This window comes from Syngnathus floridae, unplaced genomic scaffold, assembly GCF_059516105.1.
Source record: "Syngnathus floridae isolate MCC-2025c unplaced genomic scaffold, RoL_Sflo_1.0 HiC_scaffold_142, whole genome shotgun sequence".
NCBI classification, from domain to species: Eukaryota; Metazoa; Chordata; class Actinopteri; order Syngnathiformes; family Syngnathidae; genus Syngnathus; species Syngnathus floridae.
In genome coordinates this window covers 21,306-44,353 of record NW_028284164.1, presented here as the reverse complement: position 1 = coordinate 44,353, position 23,048 = coordinate 21,306, and the positions used below count along the sequence as shown (strand labels likewise).

The 23,048-nt window shown below is 46.8% G+C and overlaps 1 protein-coding gene and 1 long non-coding RNA gene across 10 annotated transcripts; both read left to right on the top strand.

Annotated features, from left to right (window-relative positions):
- Positions 1 to 6,357: 6,357 nt before the first annotated feature.
- Positions 6,358 to 7,498, top strand: LOC148377511 (uncharacterized). Its single transcript, XR_015856659.1, has 4 exons — positions 6,358 to 6,442; positions 6,589 to 6,805; positions 7,064 to 7,257; positions 7,382 to 7,498. It is a non-coding gene; the product is annotated as an uncharacterized LOC148377511 (long non-coding RNA).
- A 1,244-nt stretch (positions 7,499 to 8,742) lies between these two features.
- Positions 8,743 to 16,541, top strand: LOC148377510 (janus kinase and microtubule-interacting protein 3-like). 9 transcript variants are annotated; one of them, XM_088368212.1, is made up of 14 exons: positions 8,743 to 13,367; positions 13,452 to 13,522; positions 13,659 to 13,763; positions 13,908 to 14,020; positions 14,102 to 14,215; positions 14,426 to 14,488; positions 14,575 to 14,683; positions 14,773 to 15,012; positions 15,127 to 15,192; positions 15,254 to 15,322; positions 15,399 to 15,476; positions 15,535 to 15,766; positions 15,846 to 15,971; positions 16,340 to 16,541. In XM_088368212.1, the coding sequence occupies exons 6-12, from the start codon at positions 14,427 to 14,429 to the stop codon at positions 15,628 to 15,630; spliced, it is 720 nt and encodes a 239-aa protein (XP_088224338.1). In that variant the 5' UTR covers positions 8,743 to 13,367; positions 13,452 to 13,522; positions 13,659 to 13,763; positions 13,908 to 14,020; positions 14,102 to 14,215; position 14,426; the 3' UTR covers positions 15,631 to 15,766; positions 15,846 to 15,971; positions 16,340 to 16,541. The 9 variants fall into 9 exon arrangements, with proteins under 9 accessions (XP_088224338.1, XP_088224339.1, XP_088224344.1 ...); XM_088368213.1 differs by having other exon boundaries at positions 14,176 to 14,215; positions 15,846 to 16,541; XM_088368218.1 differs by having other exon boundaries at positions 14,173 to 14,215; positions 14,590 to 14,683; positions 15,846 to 16,541.
- The last annotated feature ends 6,507 nt before the right edge of the window (positions 16,542 to 23,048 follow it).

Sequence of the window (23,048 nt, the reverse complement as noted above, 5' to 3'; positions counted from 1 at the left end):
GGGGGGGGGGGGGGGGGGGGTTGTGCGTGTTGGCTTCACTTGAGTTCAATTTGGTATTTTGGTCAAAAGCGCATGTGGTGAAATTCCACAAAGTAGGATGGGCAAACACATTTCTTTAAACTATGAGTGTCAATTGGGCTCTCGAAATGGCAGGGAAAAGATGCACAGCAAAACGAAAATACGTAGATGAACACAGGACGTTTTAATCAGAGTGGGAAAGTTTCTATTTTTTGTTGAACGTGATGGCAAACCATTCTGCCTGATATGTCAGACCTCAGCGCATTTCAAAGATTCAAATCTTCAGCGCCATGCACTTCAGCTCACTCCATGCTAACATTGATCAGGCGTCGAACCCGCATCATCATGCTTAAGAGGTGGCCATGCTAACCAGTGCGCCATTATGTCGACGCATAATAACTAAGTCTACTGGTCAAAACAGCGGTTACTATATGACGTCGCTACGTCGTGGTCACGTGACGCAGACAAGACGTCAATGGACGTGGGCAGAGTTAACTTGTTTAAAAGGGAGTAGGCAGAAGAAATATTTAATTTATTTAAATCTATTTTGAGTGCACACCATTATGCCAATGCATAACAACTGTAAATCTACTAAACAAAACAGCGGTTGCTATATGACATCTGCCACGTCGTGGTCACGTGACATACGTGACGTCGATGGGCGTAACTTTCGCCGGAATTCAAATCCGCGGGGAGAGTTAACTTGTTTAAAAGAGAGTGGGCAGAAGAATTATTTAATTTATTTAAATCTATTTGGTGTGTGCGCCCTTATGTCAATGCATAACAACTGTAAGTCTACTAAACAAAACAGCGGTTGCTATATGACGTCTGCCACGTCGTGGTCACGTGACGCGGACGTGACGTCGACGCCTACTTTACATCCCACCGATCACAGGACCCCTCGGCTGCATAACCGTGCCCCCTTCCCAACCAATCGGATTTGCTATACGCGAAAACGACGCCAATGGAAAGAGCTTCCGCCCAAATTTAAATCCGTGGGCGTGGCTCGCAGCAGGAAGTAGGAAAATGGCGGCGATGTTGACAAAGACACAGCGGATGGTAACATACGACTAACAAGAGAAATATTTTTATTTTCTGCTTGCAACTGGACCGTCCAGAGCGTACACGGTAAGTACAACTCATCGTTTTTAAAAAGAAGTACTTTTGTTGCCCTGAAAAGCGAGTGAGCGTGGCGTTTGTGGGGGACGTCGAATTTCGACGATTCTTTCTGGTCAACGGTTGTAAATGATTGTGTTGATTAAAAAAGAAAACTTGATGTAACTCTACTTTTAACTGCCGTTTCAGATAGATTTGGAATTGCATCACATCCAATTTTGCCTAGAGCGTACACGGTAAGTAACACTCGTTGTGTTTAAGGAGATTTACGTTTGTAATAGCAGAAGTGTAGCCGCGTTGCGTTGTACGTGTGAATGTTGGTCCGGGCGAAATGTTAATGTTTAATTTCATTCCTTTAGGTTCCACGGTGTTTGTTGGCTGCAAGTTTTCCACTGCAAGAAGAGGCTCATATCATTGACCAGGAGCGAGCTACAATGGTGAGTAGCCATAACATTTATGTTAAACACTTCCTATTTCATGTCTAACAGTACTTGATTTAACAAATAACCATAAATAAATACAGTGTGGGCACTGAAGTTAACATATGTGATTATACTGCCTAATCTGTCACCGAGTAGATTGTTGCAAAGTAATATAAGATCCAAAGTTGTAATTCAGAATAGTTTTCAAAAGAAGGCCATTAGAATTATATACAAGTCTGATTACCCTGAACAAGCTATTAATTAAATCACAAATTCTTCAATTCAAAGATTTGGTAGATTATCAGACAAATAATGTCTAACAGTAATTGATTTAACACATCACGATAAGTAGATTGAGTGTGGGCACTCTCAAGTTAACATATGTGATTATACTGCCTAATCTGTTACAGAGTATGTTGTTGCCAAGTAATGTAGAATAGATCCAAAGTAGTAATCCAGAATAGTTTTGAAGAGGCCATTAGAATGATAAACAAATCTGATTACCTTGAACATAATAACAAGCTAAGTGTTTAATATGTCCTATGAAGTCAAAATTGGGCACCATCATGTGGTGAAATTTGGAATTGCATCACATCCAATTTTGCCTGGGAACAAACAGATTACATAAATCTTAGTTTTGAATAAGCCACTCCTTCTCAAACAAGTAAACTCTGCCCATTTTGCGCAGTAGATGTTCTGTTAATATCTAGTATTTATACAAAGTCATAATTTAAATTGCTTTCAACCTTCATTCATCGGTTCAACCAACATTACTCGCTCTTATTACCAACTTGTATTGATTTAACTAAGCGTTTAATACTTCCTATCAGGTCTCAAATCGAGATTTGGCAAAATACAATTTCAGCAAATCCAATTTTGCCAGGGAACAAAAATAGATTAAATAAACTAAATAAGTCCTCTTCCCATTAAATAAATCAGAAAAGTCTGTCTTGTAACCAGTCCTCTTCAAACAAGTAAAGTCTGCCCATTTTGTGCCGTAGATTTTGTGTCTATGCCTAGTATTTAAACAAAATCATAATTTAAACGACTTCTTTCCTTTTTGCCTGGGAAGAAAAGTAGATTAAATAAATTTAATAAGTCTTACTACTTCCCATTAAATAAATTAAATACGTCTTACTTGTTCCCACTCCTTTTCAAAACAGTAGTTTAAAACGAGGGCCCTTCACTCAATCTTTAACCTCAACCCCGCACGTTGTGTTGTATCTGTGAATGTTGGTTGTGGCCAAATGATAGTTTTCTTTCATTCGTTTAGGTTCCAAGAAAACTTGATGTAACTCTACTTTTAACTGCCGTTTCAGATAAGCGGGTATTACGTCGCAGTCATGTGCCGCGGATATGACGTAATTGCCCGAACCTCCGATTCAAATCTGTTGGCGCGATGGCCGTGAGCCACTGAGCAGCGACGATTATCAACAGAAATATCTTTATTTTCTGCTTGCAACTGGACCGTCTAGAGCGTACACAGTAAGTAACACTCATTGTGTTTAAGGAGATTTACGTTTGTAATAGCAGAAGTGTAGCCGCGTTGCGTTGTACGTGTGAAAATTGGTCGAGGCGAAATGTTAATGTTTAATTTCATTCCTTTAGGTTCCACGGTGTTTGTTGGCTGTATGTTTTCCACTGCAAGAAGAGGCTCGTATCATTGACCAGCAGGAGCTACAATGGTGAGTACCCCTTTCGTCTTCCATTTATGTTAAACACTTCCTATTTCATGTCTAACAGTACTCGATTTAACAAATAACCATAAATAAATACAGTGTGGGCAGTCACGTTAACATATGTGATTATCCTGCCTAATATGTTTATCACAAATATGTCACTAATCACTAATATGTTTATTTGTTTATCACAACACCTTTGGACCTTCAGCAATCGATTATTTCCCTTCATCTACATAGAGACAGAACGATGGTGTCTTAAACATCTCATTCATTTCACCAAATAACTTCACGCAGGTGGATAACGGCCGTCTCGGTCACGCTATGTTGCGTGATGCAGTTTTGAAGAACCAAATGCATTTATTCAATGAATAAGTCAAGCTAGTTCTATGTTTATGATGTTGTAAGTTACGGTACCGATTGAAGTTGAGTTCGAAGCCAGTGGAAAACAGCGCTGCGTTTGTGCTCTCCAGGCACAAATGTTGTGATCTCTGACTGACGACCGGGCGAGACTCGAGTAAGAGATGTCCAAACGAGCTCCGGCAGGGCGGGCCAAGGCGGAGCGAACGGACGCCCTTCAGGCCGCCAATGACGAGCTGAGAACCAAACTGATGGACGTCCAGTTAGAACTTCAGCAGGAGAAGAACAAGGTGAAAACCTCAACAGACAGACACTGCCTGCCTCCCTGCCTGCCTCCCTGCCTGCCTCCCTGTCTGCCTCCCTCCCTCCCAGTTTTCCCGATGTAGATTAGACATGCGTGTGCCATGACTGTGTCAGCCTACATCAACAAATGCACCGAGGACGTCAGCACCACTAAGAATATCATCACCCGGGGCAACCAACGACCCTGGATGACTGAGGAGGTACGTCAAACGCTACGAGCGCGGAACTCTGCCTTCAAGTCTGGCGACAAGGAGACACTGAGGACAGCGAGAGCCAACTTGAACCGTGCCATCAGGATAGCGAAGCGAGACCGCAGTCGAAAATTTCAGGATCGTTTCCACGACGTCAAAAACATCAGGAGTATGTGGCAAGGCATACGGGCGATTACAGACTACAACTCTGGGTGGGTGTAGTTGATGCTGACTTTCTAAATGGTCTAAATAACTTCTTTGGGAGGTTCGAGGCACTAAACGGCACTCCAGCAGTTAAAACTGTCCCCCATCAGGAAGAGGAGGTACTCTGCCTTGACTCCGCCGATGTGTTGAAAACCCTGAGGAGAGTCAACCCCTGTAAGGCCCCTGGCCCCGACAACATTCCTGGGCGTGTGTTCAGGGAATGTGCAAGTCATCTGGCTGGGGTCATCACAGACATTTTTAACACCTCGCTGGGCCAAGCCACAGTGCCGGCGTGCTTTAAGACTGCCTCCATCATTCCGGTGCCGAAGAAACCTCAAATCACCTCATTTAATGATTACCGGCCTGTTGCACTGACTCCGGTTATGATGAAGTGCTTCGAAAGGCTGCTTAAAGGTCACATCGTTTCCAGACTCCCCCTATTATTTGACCCGTTCCAGTTTGCCGACCGGCAAAACCGCTCCACTCAGGACGCCATCTCCTCCGTTCTTCACCTGAGCCTGGCTCACCTGGAGGAGAAGAACACCCATGTGCGGAGGCTGTTCCTGGACTTCAGCTCAGCGTTTAACACCATCATCCCACAGCATCTGGTAGGAAAATTGGAACACCTGGGCTTCAACACCCCCCTTCGCAACTGGCTGCTAGACTTCCTCACCAACAGACCTCAGTCAGTCCGGGTCGGACAGAACACCTCTGATGTCATCACCCTCAGCACAGGCTCCCTTCAGGGCTGCGTCCTGAGCCCCCTGCTGTGCACCCTGATGACACACGACTGCGTCCTCAGGTTCACCACCAATCACATCGTGAAGTCAGCAGACGACACAACGGTGGTGGGGCTCATCAGAGACAACAACGACCTGGACTACAGAGAGGAGGTGGAGCGGCTGGTGCAGAGAAAACAGCCTGATCCTGAATGAGGAGAAGATGAAGGAGATCATCGTCGACTTCAGGAAAAAACAGCCTCACCACGCTCCACTGATCATCAACAGCTCAGCTGTGGAGGTGGTCAGCACCACCAAATTCCTGGGGGTCCACATCACAGAAGACCTCACCTGGACTATGAACACTACGGCACTGGTCAAGAGGGCACAGAAGCGCTTGTACTTCCTGCGGAGGATGAGGAGAGCCCACCTGCCCCCACCCATCATGAGGACGTTCTACAGGAGCACCATAGAGAGCATTCTGACAAGCTGTCTCTCTGTGTGGTGTGGAGGCTGCACCGCCTCCGATTGGAAGAACGTGAGGAGAGTGGTGAGGACAGCAGAGAGGATCATAGGGGCTCCTCTTCCCTCCATTCAGGACATTTCATCTCAGCGCTGCATGTCCCGTGCCCGTAACATCATCAATGACCCATCACACCCCCACCATGGACTGTTCTCCCTGCTGCCCTCTGGGAAGAGGTTTGCAGCATCCGCTGCAGGTCCACCAGGTTCTGCAACAGCTTTTTCCCTGCTGTCATCAGACTGTTGAACACTAGAACTGTTGAGCTCTAAACTGAACTCTGCATCACACATTCACAGAACTTTATGACACTACGGACCTCTATCTTGCACTATCTCGCACTACCAACTTTACTGAACTTGTATAAACCCTTTAAATAGAAGTTTAATACATGGTTTAGCATTCCTCTGCACACTCTTGAATACTGTTTTGCCTACTTGCACTATTGCATAATTATCACTGCTGCACTTTATACTTATTTTTAATATATATATATATATATATAGTATATGTATATATATATATTTTCATAGGATATGTTACTTCTATTCAACTGCAATATCACTACTTTGTTGTAAGACGTATGCAACGGAATTTCGTTTTGTATGCACCATGTGCTACAAGATGACAATAAAGTTTGTCTAAGTCTAAGTCTAAGTCATGTCAGGTCAGCTGTCTGGAGAGAGAGAGAAGTCAGGACCTGCGGGCGGAGCACCACCGTGCCACCGCCGCCATGACGGAACTCAAAAGCAAACTCCATGAGGAGAAGCAGAAAGAGTTAGCCATTACCAGGGAGACATTACTGCGGCAGCATGAAATGGAGCTGATGAGAGTGATCAAAATCAAAGATGGAGAGATCCAGCGACTGAATGCCTTGGTCCTCAGCCTGAGGGACGGCTCCATGGACAAGGTGATCCGCTCTATCCGTGTCTGACTATCCACACGCCACGTCGGGCTTCGATGCGGCCGCTACCGTATTGTGTAGCTTGTCCCCAGTAAGCGTCGCGGCGCTCCGTTGCGGTCTCAACGGCCCGGTGTGGCGCAATGTCTGCTCAGGTGAGGAGGGGGGGCGCTTTGCTGGCGGAGGTGGAGGAGACGCGGCGGTGTCGGGAGACCGAGCGGTGTCGCCTCCACCAGGAGCGCGGAAGAAGCCCTGTCAGCGGCCCAGCAGGCCTGGCAGTCCCGAGCGGCCGAGCTCCGATCGGTTCATCACCAGCATCGGGAGGAGCTGAGCCGAACCAAGAGAGACTGCGAGAGGGAGATCCGCCGACTGGTAGGACTGATCAGATGCGCGGTGCGTGGCTATGTTCCCAATTTCGTTGTATACCTGCAGTGCAATGACACCTAAGGCATTCTATTCTATTCTATTTCACAAGAAGAAAATGTCCGGTTGCTCGCTTCGCTTTTGTCACAGCAAAGGTGTTCTAGTCGATTCAAGAAAAAAATTGGCCGGTTGCTCTCTTTGTTTTTGTCACAATTCTGGCAAATGAGTTTGCCCGCCTGCCTGAGCGCTCCCCGTTTGTACATCCAGACGGATGAGATCAAGCTGAAAGACAGAGCGGTTAGTGTTTTGGATGAAGCCCTGGGGCCGGCCACGTCCACCGCCTTCAGCTGCAGACTCAGGCTGCCGAGCAGCAGATCGCTGCCCTGAGGGATTCCCAAAGGGCGGGCCTAAACTACCCTGGAAGTGGGGTCAACGCCGCTACTAGCAATCCTCTTCATTGCGTAAGCCACCTCATCACACACTTGCAGTACGCATGACTTAGTTCGTTGCTGGAGGAAGGTAGCACAAAAACAGTTTTGAACTTTGAACGAGTGCTTGTGTGTGTGTGTTGCGGGGCGTTTTCAGTCTCAGGAGGATCGGGACACGCGACGGTTTCATCTGAAAATCGCTGAGCTCAGCGCAGTCATCAGGAAACTGGAGGATCGAAACGCCCTGCTTTCTGAAGAGCGCAATGAACTGGTAATTTATTGACGGCACGCTTGAAGGTTTGCGCTACGTTTGATGCGCGCCATCCAGCGAGGCACCCATTGCGCTTGCTTATTAGTTGAGCGGCGCGGCGAGTCGGTTGCCTGGTAGATGTCTTTTATTGGGAGCCAAAGCCACGATTCCGTTCAAACCGATGCAAAAGGAATGGATACGTTCTGGCCCGCGTGTTGTGCGTCTTTCACATCCCGCACTTCATGCTTGCAGCTAAAGCGACTGAGAGAAACAGAAAGCCAGTTTCTGCCACTCCTGTACAAAAACAAACGCCTGAGCAGGAAGAATGAAGAACTCTCGCTGGTGCTGTGTCGCCTTGAAAACAAAGTGCGCTTTGTCACCCAGGAGAACGAGGAGATGGCAAGCTTGGTAAGTCGACGCGGACAACGGCGGCGTGCCAACAGAGTCCACTGCATTTGTGTTCCACAGAGAAGGCCTAGTTCGCTCAATGACCTGGACCGCGGTTGCGGCCAGCAGGACGGTGAAATGGAGTTCCTTCAAGTTGTGGAGCAGCGGCACATCATCGACGACTTGTCCAAGGTCTTCAGGCAGGCGACTCGGTGCACGTACGGCAGCGCCGCGCTCGCTCGCTGTCGCCAGGAAACCTTTTCCGTCCAAAGCTTGGCCGGCGGCCGCCATCCAAAAAATTGGCCCCTTAAATTCCGACCTTTCAAGCAGGAGCATTGTGCGCACGCGTTTGAACACGCTTTAGACTTGTTTTGCCGTTTTCAGCAGCTCAAAGCTCCCGTTTTGTCAGCGCCTTTGCCACTCGCTGTGCGCTGAAAACGACGGACTTGCCCGGCTGCTCAGCCCGTCAACCATGAGCCGCGAGCGCGACGTCATTGTCCGTAGGCAGCTAGTGACAAAATGCACCCTGTTAGAGTTGCGCTCGCTCCAACTTATTTTGCAAGAACCACACGGGAGACAAGTAAGTTCTTTTGGACACCTGCAGGTGGAGAGTCCATCCGTTGTACGAATGAAGTCTGACTCTCGGCTCCTGCACGAGCATTTTAATTAAGAGAAACAGGGTGGGTGTAAGAGTGGATTGAATAGAGGAAGCCCTTGACCTCTAGTCAAAACATAGCAAGGGGTGTTTTACAACTTTGTGTAGGAAGGGATAAGCGATAGGGATAAATAAGGGATAAATAATATTATTTATTACAGGTCGCAGTCAAAGTCAAAGCAACACAATAATACGATAAAGATAATCTGGAAAACCCTGACACACCCTGTAGTTGTCACTTTTGGAAAAGACTCGAACTTTGATCGACACTTCCGGGCTGTTCTGACAGATCGTCGCTCTTCGGACGCAAAGTATGGCAGCGGACCAAGAGGTATGTACGGCTTCGTGCACCAACTGCACCCTTCTCTTAGAGAGGTTGTCTCTGCTAGAGGGACGTGTCCGCCAGTTAGAGCAGAATAGTGCGATAACAGTAGTTGCGGCGGACACAGACGCGGGCTGTAGTCAGCCCGCTAGCCCGGTTAGCATTAGCCCCAAGCGGCTTGCTGATCGCGATGAGCCAGGTAAGACGCATAGCCGTCCAAAGTCATCTCGGTCTACTGGCCCTCGCACTTTGGTCATAGGCGACTCCATTACCCGAAACATTACGCTTAAAAATCCAGCCACGGTAATGTGTATTCCTGGGGGCAGAGCACCCGACATAGAAGCTAATCTTAGGGAGCTGACTCGCAATAGGCCTAGTCAACAGCGTAGTTCCAACAACACTAGCTACTCGGACATAGTGATACATGTCGGCTCCAATGATGTTAGGATGAGACAATCAGAGATCACAAAGAAAAACATAGCGAGGACTTGTGATCTTGCCAGAAAGATGAGTCGGCATCGAGTATTTGTCTCTGGCCCCCTGCCTGGGAGAGGCACTGATGAGAGGTTTAGTAGATTAGTCTCCCTTAATCGATGGATGGCTGGGTTCTGTAAAAAGCAGGGACTGTATTTTATAGATAACTGGTCATCTTTCTGGGGCCGCCCCGACCTGCTGAGGAAGGACGGCCTTCACCCTAACCGTGAAGGCGCCTTCACTCTTTCTAGGAATATAGATTACTGTTTGAGCCTCTCATGACAGGTCACTCTAGAGCAGGCCAGGGCACAGGTGATTAGACCACCTGTGAGGATGGGTTTGGAGTCTGATAAGTTAAAGTTAACTAGCGCTAGGCTAGACTTTCAGCATACACATAGCTCCTCGTGTAGACTAGAGCGCGACAGTTTAAATAGTGCTGCAATACACACAAACACACTTTCTACTGGGGTAGTAGACAAATCCAATCACTCCGTCCCGACCGGTCTTGCTGATGAAACGGTGCCTGCTTTAGATAACTTCACATGTGTAACAAATATTCATCATCAAATTCCCACGGTCGTTTCATCCCACCGCCCTAATAAACTTTTGAGAGGTGATATTAGGCCTAGAGAACACAATTTTACTCGCATCCCGTTTAAAAATCTTTCGATAGATACGCACCCTGATCAACCGATTACACTTAAATTCGGTTTTATGAATATTAGATCACTTCATACGAAAGCAGTTCTCGTTAATGACCTTATCACGGAACATAATCTAAACGTTTTTGGTCTTTGCGAGACCTGGTTAAAACCTAATGAATTGCTGCCACTTAACGAGGCCTCGCCTCCAAATTTTGTGAGCTCGCATGTGGCACGTCCTCGAAAAAAGGGTGGGGGTGTCGCCCTCATCTCAAATTCTGAGCTTAGATTTAGGCCTCGCTCAATTCACGTATTTAAAACATTTGAAGTTCTCATTGTGCGATCCACTGCGTTACCGTCATTCTATCTTGTTGTTATTTACCGCCCACCCGGGGCTTACTCTGGCTTCCTGGATGAATTTTCAGAATTTGTGGCTGATCTAGTGACAAATGCAGATAATATAGTTATCATGGGTGATTTCAACATCCACATGAATTCACCGTCAGAACCACTGACTTCGGCATTTCAAACTTTAATCGATACGTGTGGTTTTACGCAAGCTGTACAAGCAGCAACGCATAAGAATGGAAATACCTTAGATCTGGTATTATCCCGGGGACTAGCAACCTCAAATATAGCAGTACTGCCATACACTACTGTTCTGTCTGATCATTTCTTAATAAAATTTGAAATTTTAGTTCCTTGTCAAAGACAAGAGAGCAATCGGCATTATAGCAGTCGTAATCTTAACTCCATGACTGCAACTGCGCTGTCTGAGTTACTGTCGCCGGCAACCGCCATGTTTCCCGCATACAGCGGCTCTATCGATAATCTTACAAATGAATTCAATGCGACATTATTAAAAGCCATCGACTCTGTGGCACCGCTACGTCTGAAAACTCGCCGTAGATGGCCAACTCCGTGGTTCACAGATGAAACACGTACGTTTAAACAATTATGTAGAAAGCATGAGCGCAGATGGCGTTTAACCAAACTTGAGGTTTTCCATCAGGCATGGAAGGACAGCCTCCTGAAATATAAAGATGCGCTAATTTTAGCAAAAACTCGTTATTTTTCGCAAGTCATTAATCTTAATAAAAACAATCCTAAATACCTATTTGATACAGTGGCAAAGCTAACTCTGCGCCAGCCGACCCCTGATAGCTCCTTCCACTCAGCTGACGAGTTTATGAAATTTTTTGCTCAAAAGATTGAGTCCATTAGGGACGAGATCAAGAATACCATGCCAATCGCTCCGCCGGTTACTAGCGCTGGGGATCATGCAATAACCCTCTCAAATTTTGAAAGCGTGTCCCTTGAAATGCTTACAAAATTGGTTAGTACGGCTAAACAAACAACATGTTTACTCGACCCGCTTCCAGCCAAACTACTTAAAGAATTATTTCCAATTTTAGGACCGTCCGTCTTAAATATAATCAATCTGTCTGTTTCCTCTGGGATAGTGCCAATAGCCTTTAAAACCGCTATTATTAAACCACTACTTAAGCGAGCAAATCTTGACCCGGACTGTCTCAGTAATTATAGGCCAGTTTCAAACCTCCCATTCATAGCAAAACTTCTCGAAAAAGTAGTAGCGCAGCAGCTTATTGATTACATGGTCGCTAATAATCGATATGACTCCTTTCAGTCTGGTTTTAGAGCTAATCATTCTACAGAGACAGCACTTGCTAAAGTGACTAATGATCTCCTCATAGCTATGGATTCAAATACGTCGTCTGTATTGTTACTACTCGATCTTAGTGCTGCCTTTGACACTGTAGACTTTGATATTTTATTAGGGCGTCTTAAAAGTTGTGTTGGTATCTCAGGGTCAGCACTCAGCTGGTTCAATTCCTATCTATCAGACAGGACGCACCGAGTGGTCCATGGTAATACGTCCTCTGAGCTTTATAATGTTACGTGTGGTGTTCCACAGGGATCGGTACTCGGACCGATTTTATTTAATATTTATATGATTCCGCTTGGGGACATAATACGTAAATATAATATTAGCTTTCAATGCTACGCGGATGACACCCAATTATATATGCCGTTATCGATGACAGATCCACGGGACTGTTGTAATCTCGAGGCGTGCCTTGCGGAGATCAAGCAATGGATGTCTCTCAACTTCCTTCGTCTTAACCCAGATAAAACTGAGATGTTGATAATTGGTCCTACTCGTTATCAACACTTATTTAAGGAAACCACTATAACTATAGATAACCGGACTATCACTCAGAGTGATACGGTAACTAATCTCGGGGTAATATTTGACCAAACGCTCTCCTTTCAAAAACACATTAAGAATATAACCAGGATTGCGTTTTTTCACCTTCGTAATATTGCTAAGATTCGTCCTATCCTCTCGACCGGGGATGCGGAAACCATTATACATGCGTTCGTTACGTCGCGCCTGGACTACTGTAATGTATTATTCTCTGGTCTTCCTAAGTCCAGTATCAAAAGTCTACAGTTAGTGCAAAATGCCGCTGCGAGGATGCTCTCACGGTCAAGAAAATTTGATCACATTACCCCAATATTAGCCAAATTACATTGGCTCCCGGTCCATTTAAGATGTGACTTCAAGGTTCTTCTACTAACCTATAAATCACTGCATGGCTTAGCGCCTTCATATCTCGTCGACCTAGTCGTTCCTTATGTTCCGTCTCGTAACCTTCGTTCGCAAAACGCTAGTCTTTTAGTTATACCTAGGGCCAAGAAAATGTCTGCAGGGTCTAGAGCATTCTCTATTCGGGCTCCAGAGCTTTGGAATGCCCTACCAATGGATATTAGAACTACTACCTCAGTAGAAACATTTAAGACACGTTTAAAGACACATTTCTATGAGATGGCCTTTAACTAACTTGTGATGGCCGATTTGGCCGGAGTTTGTTTTGTTCTCTCTGCCCACCCCCTCCCCGGCTGGGGAGGGGGTTAGGTGGCTCAAAAGCTGATCGCGGCTAGCTGGATTCTCGGGGACCAATTCAAGATGAAGGAACTGCAGCTCAACCCCCTTGAAGACACGGCCAGGACAACCGAGGGCACCTCCGACATCCATTTTTTCATTGATTTTCATATTATGTATTACTTTTGCACTCTCTGCATCCATTATAACCTGGTGATCCTGAAAGGGGGATCCTTCCATCTGTGGTCCCTTCTCAAGGTTTCTCATTTTCCCCTGGCAGGGGTTTTTTGAGTTTTTCCTTGCCCTTTTGGGAGCTTATGATCAGGGGATGCTTTGAGAATAATTGTCAATTTTTGGCTATGTGAAGCCCTTTGAGACTGTTTGTGATTTAGGGCTATACAAATAAACTTGACTTGACTTGACTTGAAGACGAGCGTCCCTCCAATCATCGCCGGTGACGTGTTTTTCAGGCTCTGGAGACAGGAGCTCATGTCAGAAATGTCATTGTGAGTCGCGTTTGTTTCTGCGCCGGAGCCGTTCGTTCCCTTTGCATCCAAAGAATCTCAAAGGCGGATTATTTGTGTCGACAGGAGAGAGATTTGCTGCTACGATACCGACGTCGAGAATCTCTGAGGAGGAACAAAGCGTGAGGTCCTGCAAGGTGAGTCTGTTTGTTTGCGGCTGCTTGGTGTTGCGCAAGATGAAATGGCCTTTTTCTCGCTATCGTTCCTCTCGTCGATTCATCGTGAGGTGTCGCTTCAGTTTGTTCAGAGAGATGTTTGCTTCCGCGCCCGCAGGTCATCGAAACATTTTACGGCTACGACGAAGACGTGTTGGTGGACTCGGACGGATCGTCCTTGTCTTTTCACACCGACAGAACCCCCGACACGGAACCCGAAGAGGTAGCCCGCCATTTCTGCCAGCGTATTGGCACCAAACATTCCTCTTCAGCCTGGAATCGGACTCGTCTTTGCGTCGCGGGTGCTTTGTCGCCGGTCTGACTGATTCTGGTACTAGTGCTGTGTTGCATTGGTGTGTGCATGAAGAGGCGGGGCTTCGCTACCGCCAGCTGACGCAAGAATATCAAGCGCTGCAACGAGCCTACGCTCTGCTAGCCCAGACCAGCGAAGGGGACTACGACGCCGAGAAGGAGATCAAGGTGGCGCCCCTTCCCGCAACCCCCGGCCGGGTCGCAGCCTCCCCGTTCTCACCCAGCCTCGGGTGCTCTCTGGTCTGAAAGGAGGAGGAGGAGCCTCCCTCCTCCTTTCAGACCAGAGAAAAGCTGATGGTAGAAATGGGTCACTATCAAAGCAGAGTAGCAGATCTGGAGTCAGCGCTGAAGCAACAAGGACAGGTAAGCTCATCAATGAGCACACCTTTTTCTCAGACAAAATAGCTACATTCTTCAGTCACTCATCCGTCTGGCATTACTGGACCAACCCCCCCCCCGAACGTGGCTGGGAAAATGCGGAGAAAAGCAAATGTCATTTTCCAGTCAACCAAAGAATTTGTGGATGAAAATGACACAACATTCCAAAGCTGTCCACGCGTTTGTCTCTTCTAGAATGTCAAGTGGGTGGAGGAGAAGCAGCTGCTGCGTCAGAGCAATCAGCAGTTGGCCGAAAAGGTGACGGAAAGAAAGGCGCTGGGCGGAGTCGCTTGGCGTCACACCTGTCGGGAAGCCCCGCAGATGAGGTCTGACTGTCCTTTCAGGTCAGGCGGATGGAGGCGGATGGAGGCGGAAGAAGCGCGTCTGAAAGAGCACATCCAGGATATCCGAGACCAAAACGAACTGCTTGAGTTCCGCATCCTGGAGCTGGAGGTGGGAAGACTCGCACAAGCGTGTTGAGGCCAGAGATGTGACGGACGGACGGACGGACGGACGGACGGATGCATGCCTCTGCCTTTCAGGAGAGGGAGTGGCGCTCCCCCGTCTTGAAGTTTCTGCAAGTCCGTTTCCCAGACGGCCTCAGCCCTTTGCAGATCTACTGCGAGGCCGAGGGCGTGAGCGTAGGTAAGGCGTCCCTCGCAACCCTAACCTTAACCCGAGGTCCCAGAATACCTTACATTGCTCCTTGCGCCTTTCCCCCGGACATCGTCATCAGTGATCTGATGAAGAAGCTGGACATCCTGGGCTATAACGCCGTAAGTGTATGTCGAACTCCTTATGTTCGCACTCCACGAGACTCGGCGGCTCAAATGTGACTTTTGGAAGGCTTTGCGCTGAAAGAAGCTTGTTGACGCTGTGCCTTTGGGCTCTTGCAGAATCTCACCAACGAGGAGCAGGTGGTCGTGATTCACGCCAGGACCCTTCTCACCCTAGCCGAGAAGGTAACGCGCACGTCCACGCACGCTCTCGCATTCTGCTTATGTGACAGCAGCCTTTCCTCAGTGGTTAGAATACATCAAAGTGACCAAGTCAGCACTTCAACAGAAGATGTTGGACATTGAAAGTGAGAAGGTAGACAGACACGCGACATCAGCCAAGGGGAACTCCGGCAATGTGCCCCAACAATTCTGACCTTGAGCTGTGCTAGGATATGTTCTGCAAGCAGAAGGGCTACCTGGATGAAGAGTTGGACTTCAGGAAGTGTTCCATGGACCAGGCTCATAAGGTAAGCCGCCCTCAAATCTCCCGCCGGACCACTGATGGACGAGGATTGCGGCCCAAAGGATCCTGGAGCTGGAGGCCATGTTGTACGAGGCGCTACCGCAGCGGGACTGCCCCGCCACGGACGGCGAAAAAGCCAGCCACGCTGGCGTGAATGACGTGCTGACGGCGGATCAGAGAGAAGAGCTTAGGAGCGCCGTGGACCAATGGAAGCGAGCCCTGATGTGCGAGTTGAGGGAGCGCGACGCTTGCATCCTCCAAGAGAGAATGGATCTGCTGCACAGCGCGCAACAGGTAAGGGCCCAAAGCCAGCCCGGCACTTACTTGCACGCTTACTGGCTTTTGAATGCCACTTTCCATTTGTCCGTCCTAGAGGAACAAAGAGCTGAAAGAATTCATCGAAGCTCAGAAGAGACAAATCAAACAATTGGAGGAGAAGTTTCTGTTTCTCTTTCTATTCTTCTCCTTGGCCTTCATTCTGTGGCCCTAACACCAGCTGGTGAGTGAGCTCCAGCGGCACCGCACTCGACACCTCCGATACACTGCCAGCCGGTCTCAGACGTTGGCAGACGCTCCGATGCCAACGTATACCCCCCGCCACGGTGACAGAGGCACCGCGTCACACCGGCGCTCATCCAATCAGAAGGCAGGAAAAGCAAATTCACATGCAGGGCACTTTTGAACCAGAAGAGAGCGCCACAAAAAACGGTTGTTGCCCCAAACGTGCACTAAAAAGGGTCAGAATAACAAGAGTCCCACTGGCCAGCCGGGGCCACCCGTCCAGCTGTTTCTTCAGGGGGGAAAAAAATTGGAGTCACCGGTGAGTACATTTTGCATTTTGCATGCTTTTCTGCTTCTGTCTTCAAGTGTGTGGCATCCTGCGATCAAAGATTCAGCCAACCCCAAAGCGGTTGACCTCAACGTCCCACCACCATGCCTACCAGAGCAGGTGACGTGATGCTTTGGACATCCTTCCGTCTCAGATGCCCAAAAGTACTCTTTGCCACATCTGCGGCAATACGGTGTCTTTTCAAAGGTGCAAATAAATCCAGCGTGGGCGGAACACGCACGTCTTCGGTTTTTCCCGCTTTGTTTGTGTGACAGCTGTTGTGAAAATTTTATACAAATAAAGTTGTATAGTACAGGTTTGGCCAAGCCGCAACTCCCGAACCGCATGCGGCTCTTTTATGTTCATATCAACATTTGTGTGTGTGTGTGTGTGTGGGGGGGGGGGGGGGGGGGTTGTGCGTGTTGGCTTCACTTGAGTTCAATTTGGTATTTTGGTCAAAAGCGCATGTGGTGAAATTCCACAAAGTAGGATGGGCAAACACATTTCTTTAAACTATGAGTGTCAATTGGGCTCTCGAAATGGCAGGGAAAAGATGCACAGCAAAACGAAAATACGTAGATGAACACAGGACGTTTTAATCAGAGTGGGAAAGTTTCTATTTTTTGTTGAACGTGATGGCAAACCATTCTGCCTGATATGTCAGACCTCAGCGCATTTCAAAGATTCAAATCTTCAGCGCCATGCACTTCAGCTCACTCCATGCTAACATTGATCAGGCGTCGAACCCGCATCATCATGCTTAAGAGGTGGCCATGCTAACCAGTGCGCCATTATGTCAACGCATAATAACTAAGTCTACTGGTCAAAACAGCGGTTACTATATGACGTCGCTACGTCGTGGTCACGTGACGCAGACAAGACGTCAATGGACGTGGGCAGAGTTAACTTGTTTAAAAGGGAGTAGGCAGAAGAAATATTTAATTTATTTAAATCTATTTTGAGTGCACACCATTATGCCAATGCATAACAACTGTAAATCTACTAAATAAAACAGCGGTTGCTATATGACATGTGCCACGTCGTGGTCACGTGACATACGTGACGTCGATGGGCGTAACTTTCGCCGGAATTCAAATCCGCGGGGAGAGTTAACTTGTTTAAAAGAGAGTGGGCAGAAGAATTATTTAATTTAGTTAAATCTATTTGGTGTGTGCGCCATTATGTCAATGCATAACAACTGTAAGTCTACTAAACAAAACAGCGGTTGCTATATGACGTCTGCCACGTCGTGGTCACGTGACGCGGACGTGACGTCGACGCCTACTTTACATCCCACCGATCACAGGACCCCTCGGCTGCATAACCGTGCCCCCTTCCCAACCAATCGGATTTGCTATACGCGAAAACGACGCCAATGGAAAGAGCTTCCGCCCAAATTTAAATCCGTGGGCGTGGCTCGCAGCAGGAAGTAGGAAAATGGCGGCGATGTTGACAAAGACACAGCGGATGGTAACATACGACTAACAAGAGAAATATTTTTATTTTCTGCTTGCAACTGGACCGTCCAGAGCGTACACGGTAAGTACAACTCATCGTTTTTAAAAAGAAGTACTTTTGTTGCCCTGAAAAGCGAGTGAGCGTGGCGTTTGTGGGGGACGTCGAATTTCGACGATTCTTTCTGGTCAACGGTTGTAAATGATTGTGTTGATTAAAAAAGAAAACTTGATGTAACTCTACTTTTAACTGCCGTTTCAGATAGATTTGGAATTGCATCACATCCAATTTTGCCTAGAGCGTACACGGTAAGTAACACTCGTTGTGTTTAAGGAGATTTACGTTTGTAATAGCAGAAGTGTAGCCGCGTTGCGTTGTACGTGTGAATGTTGGTCCGGGCGAAATGTTAATGTTTAATTTCATTCCTTTAGGTTCCACGGTGTTTGTTGGCTGCAAGTTTTCCACTGCAAGAAGAGGCTCATATCATTGACCAGGAGCGAGCTACAATGGTGAGTAGCCATAACATTTATGTTAAACACTTCCTATTTCATGTCTAACAGTACTTGATTTAACAAATAACCATAAATAAATACAGTGTGGGCACTGAAGTTAACATATGTGATTATACTGCCTAATCTGTCACCGAGTAGATTGTTGCAAAGTAATATAAGATCCAAAGTTGTAATTCAGAATAGTTTTCAAAAGAAGGCCATTAGAATTATATACAAGTCTGATTACCCTGAACAAGCTATTAATTAAATCACAAATTCTTCAATTCAAAGATTTGGTAGATTATCAGACAAATAATGTCTAACAGTAATTGATTTAACACATCACGATAAGTAGATTGAGTGTGGGCACTCTCAAGTTAACATATGTGATTATACTGCCTAATCTGTTACAGAGTATGTTGTTGCCAAGTAATGTAGAATAGATCCAAAGTAGTAATCCAGAATAGTTTTGAAGAGGCCATTAGAATGATAAACAAATCTGATTACCTTGAACATAATAACAAGCTAAGTGTTTAATATGTCCTATGAAGTCAAAATTGGGCACCATCATGTGGTGAAATTTGGAATTGCATCACATCCAATTTTGCCTGGGAACAAACAGATTACATAAATCTTAGTTTTGAATAAGCCACTCCTTCTCAAACAAGTAAACTCTGCCCATTTTGCGCAGTAGATGTTCTGTTAATATCTAGTATTTATACAAAGTCATAATTTAAATTGCTTTCAACCTTCATTCATCGGTTCAACCAACATTACTCGCTCTTATTACCAACTTGTATTGATTTAACTAAGCGTTTAATACTTCCTATCAGGTCTCAAATCGAGATTTGGCAAAATACAATTTCAGCAAATCCAATTTTGCCAGGGAACAAAAATAGATTAAATAAACTAAATAAGTCCTCTTCCCATTAAATAAATCAGAAAAGTCTGTCTTGTAACCAGTCCTCTTCAAACAAGTAAAGTCTGCCCATTTTGTGCCGTAGATTTTGTGTCTATGCCTAGTATTTAAACAAAATCATAATTTAAACGACTTCTTTCCTTTTTGCCTGGGAAGAAAAGTAGATTAAATAAATTTAATAAGTCTTACTACTTCCCATTAAATAAATTAAATACGTCTTACTTGTTCCCACTCCTTTTCAAAACAGTAGTTTAAAACGAGGGCCCTTCACTCAATCTTTAACCTCAACCCCGCACGTTGTGTTGTATCTGTGAATGTTGGTTGTGGCCAAATGATAGTTTTCTTTCATTCGTTTAGGTTCCAAGAAAACTTGATGTAACTCTACTTTTAACTGCCGTTTCAGATAAGCGGGTATTACGTCGCAGTCATGTGCCGCGGATATGACGTAATTGCCCGAACCTCCGATTCAAATCTGTTGGCGCGATGGCCGTGAGCCACTGAGCAGCGACGATTATCAACAGAAATATCTTTATTTTCTGCTTGCAACTGGACCGTCTAGAGCGTACACGGTAAGTAACACTCATTGTGTTTAAGGAGATTTACGTTTGTAATAGCAGAAGTGTAGCCGCGTTGCGTTGTACGTGTGAAAATTGGTCGAGGCGAAATGTTAATGTTTAATTTCATTCCTTTAGGTTCCACGGTGTTTGTTGGCTGTATGTTTTCCACTGCAAGAAGAGGCTCGTATCATTGACCAGCAGGAGCTACAATGGTGAGTACCCCTTTCGTCTTCCATTTATGTTAAACACTTCCTATTTCATGTCTAACAGTACTCGATTTAACAAATAACCATAAATAAATACAGTGTGGGCAGTCACGTTAACATATGTGATTATCCTGCCTAATATGTTTATCACAAATATGTCACTAATCACTAATATGTTTATTTGTTTATCACAACACCTTTGGACCTTCAGCAATCGATTATTTCCCTTCATCTACATAGAGACAGAACGATGGTGTCTTAAACATCTCATTCATTTCACCAAATAACTTCACGCAGGTGGATAACGGCCGTCTCGGTCACGCTATGTTGCGTGATGCAGTTTTGAAGAACCAAATGCATTTATTCAATGAATAAGTCAAGCTAGTTCTATGTTTATGATGTTGTAAGTTACGGTACCGATTGAAGTTGAGTTCGAAGCCAGTGGAAAACAGCGCTGCGTTTGTGCTCTCCAGGCACAAATGTTGTGATCTCTGACTGACGACCGGGCGAGACTCGAGTAAGAGATGTCCAAACGAGCTCCGGCAGGGCGGGCCAAGGCGGAGCGAACGGACGCCCTTCAGGCCGCCAATGACGAGCTGAGAACCAAACTGATGGACGTCCAGTTAGAACTTCAGCAGGAGAAGAACAAGGTGAAAACCTCAACAGACAGACACTGCCTGCCTCCCTGCCTGCCTCCCTGCCTGCCTCCCTGTCTGCCTCCCTCCCTCCCAGTTTTCCCGATGTAGATTAGACATGCGTGTGCCATGACTGTGTCAGCCTACATCAACAAATGCACCGAGGACGTCAGCACCACTAAGAATATCATCACCCGGGGCAACCAACGACCCTGGATGACTGAGGAGGTACGTCAAACGCTACGAGCGCGGAACTCTGCCTTCAAGTCTGGCGACAAGGAGACACTGAGGACAGCGAGAGCCAACTTGAACCGTGCCATCAGGATAGCGAAGCGAGACCGCAGTCGAAAATTTCAGGATCGTTTCCACGACGTCAAAAACATCAGGAGTATGTGGCAAGGCATACGGGCGATTACAGACTACAACTCTGGGTGGGTGTAGTTGATGCTGACTTTCTAAATGGTCTAAATAACTTCTTTGGGAGGTTCGAGGCACTAAACGGCACTCCAGCAGTTAAAACTGTCCCCCATCAGGAAGAGGAGGTACTCTGCCTTGACTCCGCCGATGTGTTGAAAACCCTGAGGAGAGTCAACCCCTGTAAGGCCCCTGGCCCCGACAACATTCCTGGGCGTGTGTTCAGGGAATGTGCAAGTCATCTGGCTGGGGTCATCACAGACATTTTTAACACCTCGCTGGGCCAAGCCACAGTGCCGGCGTGCTTTAAGACTGCCTCCATCATTCCGGTGCCGAAGAAACCTCAAATCACCTCATTTAATGATTACCGGCCTGTTGCACTGACTCCGGTTATGATGAAGTGCTTCGAAAGGCTGCTTAAAGGTCACATCGTTTCCAGACTCCCCCTATTATTTGACCCGTTCCAGTTTGCCGACCGGCAAAACCGCTCCACTCAGGACGCCATCTCCTCCGTTCTTCACCTGAGCCTGGCTCACCTGGAGGAGAAGAACACCCATGTGCGGAGGCTGTTCCTGGACTTCAGCTCAGCGTTTAACACCATCATCCCACAGCATCTGGTAGGAAAATTGGAACACCTGGGCTTCAACACCCCCCTTCGCAACTGGCTGCTAGACTTCCTCACCAACAGACCTCAGTCAGTCCGGGTCGGACAGAACACCTCTGATGTCATCACCCTCAGCACAGGCTCCCTTCAGGGCTGCGTCCTGAGCCCCCTGCTGTGCACCCTGATGACACACGACTGCGTCCTCAGGTTCACCACCAATCACATCGTGAAGTCAGCAGACGACACAACGGTGGTGGGGCTCATCAGAGACAACAACGACCTGGACTACAGAGAGGAGGTGGAGCGGCTGGTGCAGAGAAAACAGCCTGATCCTGAATGAGGAGAAGATGAAGGAGATCATCGTCGACTTCAGGAAAAAACAGCCTCACCACGCTCCACTGATCATCAACAGCTCAGCTGTGGAGGTGGTCAGCACCACCAAATTCCTGGGGGTCCACATCACAGAAGACCTCACCTGGACTATGAACACTACGGCACTGGTCAAGAGGGCACAGAAGCGCTTGTACTTCCTGCGGAGGATGAGGAGAGCCCACCTGCCCCCACCCATCATGAGGACGTTCTACAGGAGCACCATAGAGAGCATTCTGACAAGCTGTCTCTCTGTGTGGTGTGGAGGCTGCACCGCCTCCGATTGGAAGAACGTGAGGAGAGTGGTGAGGACAGCAGAGAGGATCATAGGGGCTCCTCTTCCCTCCATTCAGGACATTTCATCTCAGCGCTGCATGTCCCGTGCCCGTAACATCATCAATGACCCATCACACCCCCACCATGGACTGTTCTCCCTGCTGCCCTCTGGGAAGAGGTTTGCAGCATCCGCTGCAGGTCCACCAGGTTCTGCAACAGCTTTTTCCCTGCTGTCATCAGACTGTTGAACACTAGAACTGTTGAGCTCTAAACTGAACTCTGCATCACACATTCACAGAACTTTATGACACTACGGACCTCTATCTTGCACTATCTCGCACTACCAACTTTACTGAACTTGTATAAACCCTTTAAATAGAAGTTTAATACATGGTTTAGCATTCCTCTGCACACTCTTGAATACTGTTTTGCCTACTTGCACTATTGCATAATTATCACTGCTGCACTTTATACTTATTTTTAATATATATATATATATAGTATATGTATATATATATATTTTCATAGGATATGTTACTTCTATTCAACTGCAATATCACTACTTTGTTGTAAGACGTATGCAACGGAATTTCGTTTTGTATGCACCATGTGCAGACAAGATGACAATAAAGTTTGTCTAAGTCTAAGTCTAAGTCATGTCAGGTCAGCTGTCTGGAGAGAGAGAGAAGTCAGGACCTGCGGGCGGAGCACCACCGTGCCACCGCCGCCATGACGGAACTCAAAAGCAAACTCCATGAGGAGAAGCAGAAAGAGTTAGCCATTACCAGGGAGACATTACTGCGGCAGCATGAAATGGAGCT

Bases quoted from the DNA above. Each gene is read 5' to 3' on its own strand.
- LOC148377510 (XM_088368213.1), top strand. From the start codon at position 14,427: ATGTCAAGTGGGTGGAGGAGAAGCAGCTGCTGCGTCAGAGCAATCAGC. The intron at 14,489-14,574 runs GTGACGGAAAGA...CTGTCCTTTCAG, and splicing joins ATCAGCAGTTGGCCGAAAAG to GTCAGGCGGATGGAGGCGGA. The intron at 15,477-15,534 runs GTAAGCCGCCCT...TGCGGCCCAAAG, and splicing joins CCATGGACCAGGCTCATAAG to GATCCTGGAGCTGGAGGCCA.